Below are 14,847 nucleotides of genomic sequence, written 5' to 3'. Positions count from 1 at the left end.
TTCTGTATTTATGGATGCAGTATAGGTACTAAGTTTTCCAAGCCACAAACCAGCTAATATTACCTTAAAATGGAAGGAACTGTGATGTATAAGCATCATTTATGCATCAAGATCGTGGGAAGATGTGTTGAGGTGCAAAGACGACAGAGCCAAAAAAAAAAAAAAAAAAAAGACGACAGAGCCTGGAACCTGGTTTGCCACATCATTTAAACTTAAATTTAAATTGACTCTAAGACAAATCTACCCTCACTAAAAACCTTACCATTCTTTATAGAATGCCATTTATATACTGTCGTACAAGGTGGTATAAACAATGAATAACCCTCTTGGCGGGGGTAGACATAGTCATTCTGTAATGAGCAAAAGTTGTTTGAAGTGTGTTTAAAAATATTTAACTGCAAACTATTATGCTAGAGTAGAAAGATGGAATAAAGAAAAAGAAAGGATCGGGTAACTTACCAGGAAGAGTATGTATCCTATGTCTGAAATTTTGGTTTATAAAGGAATGTTACTATGTCTGTTGGCACCCAAGGGCACATGATCAAATGGGATGCTTGGCATTGGGCTGAAATACTAATCTCTAAATCAGGAGTCTCGTTAACCTTCAAGGGAGACCGTGATCCTGAAATTACTGCACATCTTTCCTACTGCACACAGGACAGACCAACTCATGTTGGTCTGAGCACCCAGACAGGAAAAAAAAAAAAAAAAAAAAGGATTTAATTAACTAAAATGGTAATAGTTTACGTTTAGGCTTAGAAAATCAGAAACTGTTTTGGAAAAGACTACACTCAAGTATGGAAAACAATGTTCCAGCAGGTGCTCGTGAAATCACAGCTTCGGAGAGTCGGGTACCGATAGGTCTAAATGACACATCAACAGGTACTGAAATCCATGTTTATGATAGGTTGGCGACACTCTGGTAAAAACCAAAAAATTTCAAACGTAAATATTTAACTGGAACGCTTAAAATTCAGACTAACGGCAACCAACGGTGGGGCACTTAAACATATCTGTTATTTTGTTTTGCTTTGCTTTTATTTTTATATTTTATTTAAATGCAATTAATTAAAAAAATAAATGCAATTAATTAACATATAATGTATAATTGGTTTCCGAGATAGAGGCCAGTGATTCATCAGTCTTCTGTAACACCCAGTGCTCATCACATCACAAGCCCTCTTTAGTGCCCATCACCCAGTGCCCCCCTCCCCCGCCCCCTCACCTCCAGCAACCCTCAGTTTGCAGACATACCTATTAAAACTCGTTTATAACCCATTCACTAAGCAAGTACTTGATGCTTACGTGCTACACACAGTGCATACGGCACACAGCCTACGGTTCACCTGAATATTGCAGATTTAATTTTTGCACATAAATATATTAGTTTTTAAGTTACCATTTTAATCTTGGGGCTGAAAGTGAAATTTATATTTATCTATAACAATCCTGGGAGGAAGAAAACCCTCAATCACCCCTGACAGGGGCACAGCTACTAGTTTAGGCAAATCAGGCACATTTGTTCTCATTCCTACCATACTACAGACACTTTACAGAGGGGTAATAAAGTTAAAATCAATGCCAAGGACAGCTTTATTTAGGAAAAAAAAAAAAGAGCTTGACAGAAGAAGGCAAAATTTTCGCTATGTTCTGCTAGAGGAAATTTGAAGCAGTCACTAGCATTGGCGCTAGTTTACAGATGCACAACAGCCTGTGTGGTCAAATAAGCATGACATGGAAAGGCGACACCAATTTTAAATTATTTTCATTTATCACTAAGGTAGGTGTCACCATATGCAATATAATAGTCATATAATTATGCCCTGCTCCTGTGGCCATGACACAAAGGTGAGTTTTTCTAAGGCAGGACTGAATTGGTCTCCAACAGAGCAGGCCCTGCTCCTCCAATGTTTGGTAGGGGAAAAAAAAAATCATTTGCCCTACAATTTATGACATCATGATTCGCTTAATCTGTGTATCTAAAGCCGCTTCAAATTACTCAATTTTAAGTGTAATGGTCATGACTCATGAGTAATTTTGACCTTGGTAAAATTCTAATTTGGCATAGAGGGACACCAAATTTTCTTTTTTTAAAGCCGTAGGATTCAAAGAGAACAAACAATGATTCACTATCGTCCCCAAACTTAAATTTGGCCCTGAGACAAAAGGATTAGTTTGTTTTTTAGGGAAGTCTTAAGTGTCACGACCCGTAAGCAAACATGAATCTAAATAAGTATTCCATTTTTCAAAATGTAAACTTGGAAGAGGACTTTCAGAAGGATAAAGTAACTAAATACACACAACAGATGCAAACAAAAAGAAAGAATTAAAAATATTCCATGTAGGCAATGATACTGTAGTAAAGTAAACCGCGGTGGTTTAAAACAGCCTCACATCTGGTATTTGATATTAACCGGCTACTTCCAAGGAACTCCGAGTGCGAGGACATAACAAACCGTTTTCCACATTATAGGAATTCAGGCATAGGATTCAGGGCAGCTGTGTGGTCCCTCCGGTTAAAAGAGCATCGGGGCCACTTTCTATAAGACTTCAGTCTGATTTGGGGACACCTGGGTGGTTCAGTAGGTGAAGCATCTGCCTTCAGCTCAGGTCATGATCCCAGGGTCCTGGGATCGAGCCCTCCATCGGGCTCCCTGCTCAGTGGGGATCTGCTTCTCCCACTGCCTCTATGTGCTTCCTCCATCTCTCTCATAAATAAATAGAATCTAAAAAAAAAAAAAAAAAAAAAAAAAAAGACCAGTCTGATTTAATTTGTCAAGTTTATCCACAATTTGTTTTGAGGGCAGAGAGGTAAGTATGGGTAGAAAAGACTCCTTGTAACAGTGTAAAGCAAGAGAAGAAATGCACTATTTTCTTGAGGAAATGGGTTATAGGGCTCTTAGCGATACATCCTTTTTTGTAAGATAATTATTTGTGCCATCAGAAAAAAAAAAGCCTTAAACCATTAAACACTAGTTGGCTGCAGTCAGCCTCCCCTGCTCCCAGGTAGTCCCCAAAAGTGTGGCCCTTCTGTGTGGGTGCCATGTATGTGGGAATTGTCATGTATTTGGGAATCTTCCAGAACAATCACGGTGTCAAAGTGTGCTCTTTCTTTTTAGACATTTTTTTGTCTGTTACAAGTACTTCCAGTTGGAAGCAAAAATATTATTAATCTCACAAACACTTCCTCTCCATATAAATGAATATTAAATATGCAATGTTATTTTAATCTTGTTTCTAACTAAAAATATAAGCACAGCACTTTTAACAGGAAAAAAAATAGGGATGCCTGGGTGGCTCAGCAGTTGAGCATCTACCGTCCGCCCAGGGCATGATTCGGGGGTCCTGGGATCCAGTCTCGTGTCCCCCCCCCGGGCGGGGAGCCTGCTTCTCCCTCTGCCTGTGTCTCTGCCTCCCTCTGTGTGTCAATCGTGAATAAATAAATAAAATCTTAGAAAAAAAGAAAAAATAGTATAAGGTCAAAGATGATTGTGAAGAAAATTACATTAAAATTTAAATTTGGAAGTATAATGGCACTTAAATAAAAGCTGCATTTTATATCATTACATACAGTTCTAGTCTTGAAATAAAAATATGGAAAACCACTTTTTTTTGGAAAACCACTTTAAAAAAAGATAGCAGTATCTGCAGATAGATTTGTATAGATAATCTACATGGATGTGTATGGATTTGCATAGACAATGTATTATCAAATTCTTTATTCACAACAGGCTATCTACTGTCTGTCTAATCTTTTGGTTCAGATTGAGTCAGGAATACATTCTCAGTTAAGGAGTACAGTTTCTGATCAAAAGTTCCTAAAATACTTCAACTAATATCTGTATTTAAATCCTAAGGAAGTGAATTTTCAAGATGCTACTGAAGAAACATATATTGTTAGCTCTTGAAGAGCTGGGAACTGTAAATGCCACTTATTTTGAATTTCCTCTTCCTCGTCTGCTCATGTACCTCCAACATCCTCCATCTCCATCACCATCAAGTTTCTGCGCAGAGATATTCATAGTGTTTACTGACTATCTGGCAAATGAGCAAATAGAACCATCAAACAAGATCAACTACAGTGAGCAAATTAGGGCACTCAGGTAAATCAGACTTACCCCAGAAGTAAAGTATCTACTCCATGATTCATCTCAACGACAGCACAGTTGGGACAGACTTTGCTGGTTCCCATTCTGGAAGAGTGCCCCCAAAGAACCAGAGCAATTACATTTTTCTAGACAGATTTACATGAGTTGACCTCTTGCACATTTTCTTTGTTGAAAGTATATTTTTAATATTTTAGATATTCTGGAATGGTTTCCCTGTAACTTTAGAATGTATATTTTTATTTCTCTTATGCCAATTAATAATATACAGACTTGAGAGGTTTATACACTGAAGTAGCTATATCAGTCTGTTTCTTTTATAGAGATTTAAACTTTAAAGTATTTAAGCTTTGGGGCACCTGGGTGGCTCAGTCAGTTAAGCATCTGCCTTCAGCTCAGGTTGTGATCCCAGGGCCCTGGGATGGAGTCCATTATCGGTCTCCCTGCTCAGCGTGGAGTCTGCTTCTCCTTTTCCCTCTGTCCCTCCTCCTACTCATGCTTTCTCTCTTGCACTCACTCTCTCTCAAATAAATAATTAAAATCTTAAAAAAAATAAAGTATTTAAGCTTTGAAGTATTCAGGATGAGTTCATGTGAAATTAAATGGCATTCTAAAACTCCTATGTGCACCAAAATCCTTTTCATTCAATGACTTAAGTACAGAGCACTTCATGGGTTGAACCTCATCCCCTGTTCCTTGACTTGGTTGGTCATCTGTGGCCAGAGCTGTCACACTCAAGGAAAGACACAAACCAGGCACACAGGAGAGGTAGAAACATATTATAATCCAATCTAAAATACGTAGCCTCCATACACTGAATGACTAAACACCATGCATTTTCTCCAAGTTTCTCAAAATCAAATATCAACATTACCTTCCCTTTCCGTATTTTAGAAATGAAGAAAATCATCAGTAAGCTTATAATACAAATGTAATAAGTTAGGTGGAAGGTGTTGAAGAATTACTCTGAAGAATATCACAGTTACTTCAAATGCCTACGGCCACAGTCCTTATGAGGACTATGATGATGTTTTTCTGAAGATGAAACCTATCTATTTAACAAAAATTTACAGAATATGGCTGCTCACTTCTGTCTCCCTTGGCTAGTCTTACTGGTGGGAGGAATATGTGTAAGCAGATTTTAAGAAGAAGGAATTGCTGGCTGGATCAGTTGGTGGAGCGTGTAACTCTTAATTTCAGGATCTTGAGTTCAAGCCCCATGTTGGGCATAGAGGCTTCTTAAAAAAGAACAGCAAGAAGAAATTACTAGCACACTTTAGGGTTATCAGTTTCTATCTCACTCTTGCTTTCTTGCTCTTTAAGAGCAAATCAGTGTATAAGCTATAGAGAATATAATATCATATACTCTGACTTTTTAAATATTTTCTTTCAGTGGATTGTCCAAAAATACTTGGCTAGGCAAGAAAGAATACATAAGCTATGGCTGGCAGTTTGAAGAATGATTAAAGTGGGGGGAAAAAGGGGGAAGACAGGGGCAGTGTGTGTGTATGTATGTGTGTGTATGTGTGTGTATCTAAGCATGACCACTGTTTACACTGCTTGCTCTGTTTGGAATGTGAGCCATGATAGAAAAAAATGTCTGTTATTAATATATTCTATAAATGTTTCCAGACAGTGCAGTGATGGGTGCTTACATAAGTCTGCAGTGGTCATCACCACCATCATCAGAAATAATCAGGAGCATATAGCGGAATTCAACTACCATATATGGGTGGCCGATGGATTGAGAAGAGCTGTCCCTAACAGACACTTCAAGGAAGCCTGCAGTTGCAAATGGCTTTGGGGAAGCCTGTGGCCAGCTTCTAGTTCTCTTTTTTTTTTTTTAGATACTTCTACACAATGATGTCGAGTTAAGCTCCTTAAGACACCGATTGCAGCCTATCACTCAAGAATCTTCAGTAGTTCCTGTTGCTTTCAACCAAGATCCAAAGTTAGGTCCTGCTCCTTGGTTTCTTACACCTTCTACAAGATTCCCCTCTTGCCCTTAGAGCTCTGGACTCTTCAACCAAAGTACTCTACCCCCACTCAACTCCCCAAACCCGCTCCCACCCTCAACCTTGACTGTATTGACCTTACTGCCTCTGTACTTCAATATCCAAAATATCCCCCCTCCTTTGTTTGTGTAACCAGTGTCAACAGTGGAACTAACACCAATCCAGCCTTTCCATGCTTGTCCATGCAGCCTCCAGGGGTTACCCAACAACTTCTGGTAAATCAGGAGACTTGCTTACAACAGCTCTTACACTGTCTGCATTTCCAGTGTAACCCATTCCTGGTATTTCTAATGAGTAAGCTTCTTGTTCCTCACAGAGGATCACATGCTTGTTATAGACAGGAATCACTCACCCTACACTGGGTGCATCACTCACCGCATTGTCATTTCCTGCTTAGAGCTGAAGCTGCCACGAGTGAGAATTAATTAAAATGTTTCTGAATTAAAGTAGATTTAAGTAGGAGGATTTGGCATAAGAAATCCATAAACCTGATATGAACAGGTGAGCGGAGTTAGCAGCATCACCAAGGCCTCCTCCAGGTGGTCACTGACTGATCAGGAGGCTGGTGGAAGCATCTGGAGAAGAATCACCCTATAATCCAATCCCTACCCATGCCCTGGGGACTGTGCTAACTTCAGATCCCAGGATTCTTCAGGAAACCCAGGGCATACATATGTATTTTATATGTAGCCAACATATAACCAACCCCTAGCAGGGCTGATGGTAGCATCTCCTATGTAAATACATGCCCCTTTCTTTAATAAAACTCAGGAATATTCAAATTTAGAGGATAAATACTCTAAGTAGGGTTTCATTAGAGCAGAGCAGGGTTATAGCACCAAGTAATTAATGAAAATGAAATTTTGGATTTCAGAACTGCAACGAATGCCTCCTCATACTTGAAAGCCGCTAGTGCACAATCAGTATCAGGAAACAATACGAATCTACCAGTGGAGGGTATTTCAAGGCATCCATTCGATTGACTCTATGATGGATGCCCAGTGGTAAAGACAATGTCTTCTTTCTCTAATAGTTAAACTACAAACTCTGAAAAAGAGTAAATCCATGAACAATAGGAACCACCTGAATAATTTATATAAGTAAATTCCAGAAGAAACAATTAACACAAATCTTATTATATAAAAATTATACAAAAATTTATATATATTTTATTAAATTTATTATAAATTTTAGAATTGTGTTCTGTTAAATAAACTATCATACCCCATTTAAAATTCTCTACTACATCATTTTTTTTCTAATGTGAAAAATCAATGGTACCTTAATTCACAATCTATATGGATCTGAACACACAATCGTGCACTCTGCAACAAATGTAGGATTACCTAGTATTTAGAGAATGCACATCTACCTGAAATAGCGTAACTGGTATAAGCTGAAACGATGTGTGCCTGTAAGTCTGAGGACCTATAATGCTTCTATCAACCACAGTTTGTTCTTCCAAATCCAATTATTCCTGAAAGGCTACTGGGCATATAGATAGGTAGGACCATAATCTTTCACTAAAGTTATACTAGTGCAACTCAGAAAAACTGTGTCAGGAATTCTGGCTCAGGTTCTTGTTATGCAGTCATTCTTGCAATGCTATGGATTCTATGGATTAGGCCATTTGGGATCATCCTTTCATCAGAGGGGCACCATATGGTTAGGCCTGGAAGAAAGGACTAGTCTATTTCAGTGTTGCCCAGTTGTAGGGAATTAGGACTTAAATAAATGTAATGGGGTAGGCCTCTTTTCTCTTCCTCCTTGCACACAGCTACACCTTGCAGCAAGAAAGGAATATATATGATCACAGGCCTTTCACAAACCCAGAAGGCCCAAACCCATGATCACACTCTTCTAAAATATGTGCTGCAAAAGTTTTCTTTAAAAAAGAAATGAAAGAAAAAAGCTTTATCCTTGCTTCTTGCTAAGTCATGTGAGTCTCGGGTCTATTATCTTTAATGAATTATAATAACGTCCATCTCAGAAAGATGTAATGAAAAGCAAACTTGACTTGTTAAGCTCTCAGCACAATGCCTGGCACACACAGATGCTCAGGATTTTGTAGAAGAGACCTAATTATTATGTGAATGCCTACTCAAGATACAGAGGTACGGATGGTACCCACAGAGTGATTTGAACCTGTGAATACCCCTATAGCTGCCAGACAACAGCCATGCCAGCAGCACAGGCAACTTTCTTTCCTCTCCCACCAGTCTGAGTCCCAAAATATCCTAAAAAAGCTATGAGACAAAACTCCTGGTTGGTCCCATGTTGATAAGGAGAGACCAGGACCTCCATCTTGAGACCTGCAGAACTGGAAGGGCAAAAAGAAATCTTCCCAATCCACCACCCTCCACCTTCTCAGATCAATTTTAAAACAAGAATACACATACACTGGCCCTAAAGCTGTGCCACTGATACCAGTAACTGCTTTCTACAAAGAAATTTTGATGATAATTGATTCTTGAACAAATGACTGCAAGTCAGGTGTCCACAATTCAGAAGAAAGAATACAAAGTGAAACCAAAATGAAGGATGAATTGAGCTTTTTAATGTCCCAAACCATAGATCCCCAGGCATCATTCAGAGTTGGGGCAGAAATCTCTTATAAGAGAGGAGGCTTACAAAACACTTAAAACCATACACTCTAAGGTGCTCTGTAGCAATAAAAACTGTAGACTTGCCATTAAAGAGTAAGTATTTGGGAAAAGGAGATAAGAATCCAATCCTTCCATTATGTATCCTTTGCCCTCCTCAGAAAGGGGCTCTTAGGGAGTGAAACTCTGGGCCTCTGACATAAATTGATGCTGAGTGAGGTGAAGACAAGAGAGTTCATAAGTTTCCACTTTCATGGACATTTCATATTTCCCTACCACTGAACCTCCTTTCTAAAGAGTGCTGCCAAAAAGTATGGGTATTTGCAGTACATCAGAGAAATGTCATGAAGCACAGAAAAGGCCACAAGTCAGTGACTAGGTACTATAGTTGCATTTATAGCCTAATTCAGTGGAATAAAATTTACCTCTCCATTCTTAATGCAGCAAAGTAGGATATGCAGGCTGTTAATTTTCCTTTCAGAATTGTAATAGTACTTGTCAAATTCAAATACTTTAAGGATATTACATAATTTAGGTCCTGTTGATCCTAGGCAATTATTTTCCTATAATGGGATGTAAATTTGTAAAGCTTATTTTGCTTCTCCGAAGAGTTTTTAGACTAGTAAAATCTTAAGTTGATTTATGGAATAATGTATCATCATCCACCAATGATCCATGAACCACCAAGAGCAGTCTCTGCTCTTCTTAGCAAGACCCTAATCCTACAAGTAGGACCAACTTGTCCTATGATAAAAACATTGATGCTAAGGTTTATTCCTCCCACTCCCTAATCTTTCTTATTTATTAGTCACCAAATCTATGGGTTCTTCCTCTGTGACAGCTTTGGCTCCTGTTCCCACTGCCTAAGCTGTGCGGTATTCATCACTTCCCTTTTAGAATATTGCTGTTGCTTCTTCACTAGACTGTACCCCCAGCAAAAAGTTTTTATGACCTCTAATCAATCCCATAAATGATTTTAATATTTTTCTTACTATCTGTGTCTTTCAGGTGCCCAGAGCATGAATCACCCTCCATAACCCACCCTGAAGTGGCTTGGGTCATATGCAGTGCAACCCCATCCGTCTTTTAAAACTTATTCATAGTTAAGATTCTTCACTGTTACTCTATATAACCCCTTGCCATCTTACCTTCTCACCCCATCCGTGACACGGAAGGGATTCCTCTGCTTGATATAGTCTAGTCATCTGCTGGAAATTCTCACCCAATTTACAGCCCAAGTTCTGCCTTATGTCAAGCACTCCTACCAACGAGGCCACATGGCTGACTCTCTTGCACAAACTTCAGGACACAGACAATGCTTTGATACCAGTCCCCTAATATCTCACAGTATTTTTGTGCTTCAGCCTTATTATTTTCTACCTGAGTTGTATAACTCCTTGAAGAGAGGAAAAATGGCTTATGTCTTTTAAGATGCCCCATGCCTAACAGATTACCTTAAAAGCTCAGTTATATAATGAAGATGGTTAAACCAATTAAATTAGTCATTGTTACACAGATCGGTGACTCTAAAGCAGTCATTGTGCTTGAGAATGACTTAGGATATTGTACAGTGTGCATGAGAATGACTTAGGACAATGTACATTCTTAGACCCAAGCCCAGAGATTTGGTTGGTCTCAGGTAAGGGGCGGGGTGGAATTAAAGATCTCTAGGGAATTCTAATGCAGTTAACACACAGATCGTAGTTTGAAAAACATCATCGATTAATTTGAAACAGTAAATACAAATAAAACAAGTACAAAAGTATGCAGAATTATAAAGGCGGAGAAAGAAAATCTGTCATGTTGCAAAGTAGTTGCTGTCATTAGAAAGTTTTTTTGTGATAGTAACTATAAACTATATGTGCTTTTGCTACTTTAATATAAAATAGAAATTCTCATTAATGTAATTAGCATTAGGGCAGCCTGGGTGGCTCAATTGGTTTAGCACCGCCTTCAGCCCAGGGCATGATCCCGGAGACGTGGGATCAAGTCCCAGATCGGGCTCCCTGCATGGAGCCTGCTTCTCCCTCTGCCTGTGTCTCTGCCTCTCTCTCTCTGTGTCTCTCATGAATAAATAAAATCTTTTAAAGAAATTTTAAAAAATTAAGTAATTAGCGTTACTATTAAACTAATCTCGTTTTTTTTAGTTTTTTGTTTTGTTTTGTTTTTGTTTTGCATTTAAACTGCAAAGTAGGGATATTTAAAGTTATTTATGTAAATCAGAAAATGGGCGCCTGGGTGGCTCAGTCAGTTAAGCCTCTGCCTTAGGCTCAGGTTATGATCCCATGATCCAGGCATCAGCTCCGTGCTCAGTGGGGAGTCTGCTTCTCTCTCTCCCCCTACTCTTCTCTCTCTCAAATAAATAAAGAAAAAAGAAAATCTTAAAAAAATGAAAAACAAGTTATATTTGCTCATTCAATATTTGACCTTCTAGATAATTCACTTAATTGATACAAGATTATAAATCTTTAAGCTTTCTTCTGTTGATTTTTCTCTTTAACACAGGCCTTTGCAAAATAAGACATGCTCTCCTTAAATTCATTGCTTTTAAGATATATAAGGATCTAGGTATTTATACTCTCTGCTAAACCATTTTTTGGACTAAAAGTATACTTCCATTTTTTATTATAACCAACTTTTTCTTTTAAAAATCAAACTCAACTCCAACCAACCAGAGTGAACTCTACATAATCTCATGCTGACAAATAATGGCATTTAGCAATCTAGTGCTCTTTCTAGGTTTTGCATTTTTTTTTTTAGTTGGATGATCATTTTTAAAATTTCCTTTTTCACATCGTGTCTACTTAATTTTAACTAAATAATAGCAATACTTTGCTTGCCTTACTTTTCTAATGTTGGTTTGCTTGTACTAATATCCTTCAGGGAGACATTCTGCAATCTTTTAGTAAGTCACATAACCACGAATAATTAGAAAGAGGAACCTAATAAATGCAAATATCAGTCAAGGAACAAAGAAATCTTGTTTGTGTTTGTGATTTTACCTCGTATCTTTAGTATGGCTTTGGGGTGGGGTGAAGGATTGGATGGCTAAGCATGGTTTATAGTTTGTGACGGTTTCATGTATTTTAAACATTATAGAAATACTTCCTAAGTGTAAATTACCAAAACTTTTCATCTGTCAAAGATTCTGTAGACCTAGTGTGTTTTATTTACCTTCTGAAATCTCTTTTTGGGGTTTTGTAGTTCACAGGAAATTAATTACTTCCCCTCTAAGCTTTACCTCCACAACTTGAGCCACTTGAGGCCACTAGGGAGAGACATGGAGTCTTTGGACCATGTCTCTTGGGAATCCCATGGCAAGGACATAGCAATTTCACTAAAGGCATTAATGACATTTGTCCTGTCGAGCTCAACCAATCAGGAACTCTTTGGCACAGAAATAATATACTGTCTTGTGGGCTGTGGAACTCAGACACCTAAAATGATGCTTCATTAAGTGAAAAAGAGTCCCTATCACATAGAGGATATCAACTCATATTCACCATACAGGATATAAAAGATGGCCAGATATGAAAAGCAAATAAAAATACGTAAAGAATTTCACAGCAAAGGGAAGATTTGATTACATCACCAACAAAGGCGATTTTGAAGATTAAAAATAAACTAACTTTAACCTCCAACTGCAAACTCATGCGTAACACACACACACACACACACACACACACGTGCACGCACACATGCGCACACCTCGGCATATTCATTCAAAACTGACCCAGCAGTAAGTGACTCTCATACAGACTTTTGGCTTATCAGGAAAGACTTCTCATTTTACTTCCTTCTTCACACTTCCTACTGTAAACTCAAGTAAGTTATCATGGGCAATAACCTGCTCTCAAACAGGTTACGTGATGTCTTTCATCAGCCACCTCTCTGGGTGTTGCCTTACTAAGTCATACTTTTAATAATTTGACTTCACAGAAACAGAAAGTGAATAGATATCATGAAATTCAAATTACAGGAAGTGTTAGTGGGTCTAATGCTACACATTTGTGGCATTTAAGCCACATTCTCGTGATATTAGTTCTACTAACGTAAGTATGTGTGTTGAAAAGTACTTTGCAAATCACATAATACACTGTGTTCTGCAATTTAACACTTTTTTTTTTTTTTTTTTTTACTCACAAGGTTTTTTTTTTCCCTTGACCCCTATGTTGAAAATACTGAATTACAAATTCAGGGGTGGGGGAGGCTTTTTTAAAAATAATTTTCCCCCAAATTCAAAATTTAAAGGTAATTTTTTTTTTTAAAAAAAAACTTAGCCTTCTCAATTGTAAAAAGTATTTCAAAATATAACTGTGAAGGCAATTCAATGTCTATACATTCAACATATGTTAATCAAGTGAATTCACACTTGACAGTTACCCACCACTGGCACTTCTCCACTTTGCCACCGGCTGAAATAAAGCACTATTGCATTCTGTACCCAGGCAGGGGTCCTGCAAGTCTTTCAAAGGAGGCGTCTCATTGTCAGCTGAATATAAAACTTCTTCAGGAGTTCCCAAACTCTATTAAGCATCCTATATCCATTCTCAGGTCAGCTCTGAATGTTTTAGAGACGCATTTTGGAAGAGCAAGTCAGAAGCAGTCCAAGTACAGTTACTCCTCTTGAAAACCAGAATATCTCAGAAGTGTCTTGGCAACATTTTCCCGCAAAGGGTTAAAACATTCGTTATTTAATAAAACAATCCACCTTACTTCTCGGTATTTTACCAGATTTCAGAAAGGCAAAGTGGATGCAGCTGAAAAGTCATGCCTGATAGTGATCTCCATGAGATCCTGTTGCAGCTCAAGTGTGGCCAACTTCTCCAAGTGAGTCTCAGGTCTTAAGCCCTCAAGCCTGTGACTAAATTCCTCTTCCACTTTCCCTAAAATCGCCTAGGGTTCCGAGTTAGAGGAAAGCTCCGCAACTAGGAACCTGGGCCGACGGGCCGGCCCCGGCCCCCCTAACCTGCTGGCACCGCCCCGCAGCCGCGCTCCCCTCCAGGGTGCAAGCCCGCTGGGCGCACCGGGGGCTGCTCTCAGCAGGTTCAGCGACCTCTACCTCCAGCCCCCTCTGCGGCGCCTTCCAGCCTGCTTCCCCTCCTAACTTGCTTTCCTACTTGGTAACAACTTTATGCAAGAAAAAAAATATATAAAAAAAAAAAATAAAAGAAAGAAAGAAAGAAAGAAAAAGAAAGAAAGAAAAAAAGAAAGAAAACTTTTCTCCCAGAAAGCGCGCAGTCTACTCGGTCAACTCTGGATGCAACGTCCAGAAGGTGAAACAGTCACAGCACACTTGAGCCCCAGCGCGCCCAGCCCGGCCCCGCAGGAGCCCCCAGGAGCCCTGCAGGCGCCCCCCCAGGCCGGCCCCGCAGGAGCCCCCAGGAGCCCTGCAGGAGCCCTGCAGGAGCCCTGCAGAAGCCCCGCAGGAGCCACCCAGGAGCTCGAGGAGCCCTCAAGGGGTCCCGCAGGAGCCCCCCAGTCCGGCCCCGCTGGAGCCCCCAGGAGCCCCCAGGAGCCCCGCAGGAGCCCTTCAGGAGCTCCCTCCCCAAGGAGCCCCGCAGGAGCCCCCCAGTCCGGCCCCGCTGGAGCCCGCAGGAGCCCCTCCAAGCACCCCCAGGAGCCCTCCAGGAGCCCTCCAGGAGCCCCCCGCGCCCAGCCCGACCCCCAGCCCGGCCGCGCACCTACCTGGGCCTCGCCCGCGTCGGGCTCCGCGTCGGAGAAGCCGAGTCCCGATTCGAAGGCGGCGGCGGCGGCGGGCGCGTCGCGGGGCCCCGGCAGCAGCGCAGCGGCGAGCAGGGAACACGCCAGAGACCAGAAGCCCAGCAAGTGCATGGTGGAAGGAGCGGGGCGCGCGGCCGGGCGCGGCGGGGGCGCGGCGGGGGCGGGGGCGGGGGGCGCTGCGCTCCCGGCGCCGAGAGCCGCGGGCGACCCCGAGGGCGGCGGCCCACGCTCCCCGCGCGGCTCGACGCCGGCCGGGCCGGGGCGCGGGGGGCGCGGGGGGCGCGGGGCGCGGGGCAGGTGGGAGCGTCACGGGGAGCCGGGCGCCCGGGCGGTCCGCATGCGGGGCGGGCGAGGTGAGGCGCGGGCGCGGGCGCGGGCGCGGGGGGACGGCTCCTCCGC

At 41.0% G+C, this 14,847-nt stretch overlaps 1 protein-coding gene across 1 annotated transcript in view; it reads right to left on the bottom strand.

Annotated features, from left to right (window-relative positions):
• Positions 1-14,587, bottom strand: part of VEGFC (vascular endothelial growth factor C) — a 104,506-nt gene extending 89,919 nt beyond the window's left edge. The window contains exon 1 of the mRNA XM_025434044.3: positions 14,413-14,587. Coding sequence (XP_025289829.1) covers positions 14,413-14,559 — 147 coding nt within the window. The 5' untranslated portion in view covers positions 14,560-14,587. The remainder of the gene's footprint in view (positions 1-14,412) is intronic.
• Between the last annotated feature and the right edge of the window lie 260 nt (positions 14,588-14,847).

Source organism: Canis lupus, chromosome 16 (assembly GCF_003254725.2).
Source record: "Canis lupus dingo isolate Sandy chromosome 16, ASM325472v2, whole genome shotgun sequence".
NCBI classification, from domain to species: Eukaryota; Metazoa; Chordata; class Mammalia; order Carnivora; family Canidae; genus Canis; species Canis lupus.
The sequence above is the reverse complement of the archived record's forward strand: the minus strand, read 5'-3'. Positions and strand labels throughout refer to the sequence as shown.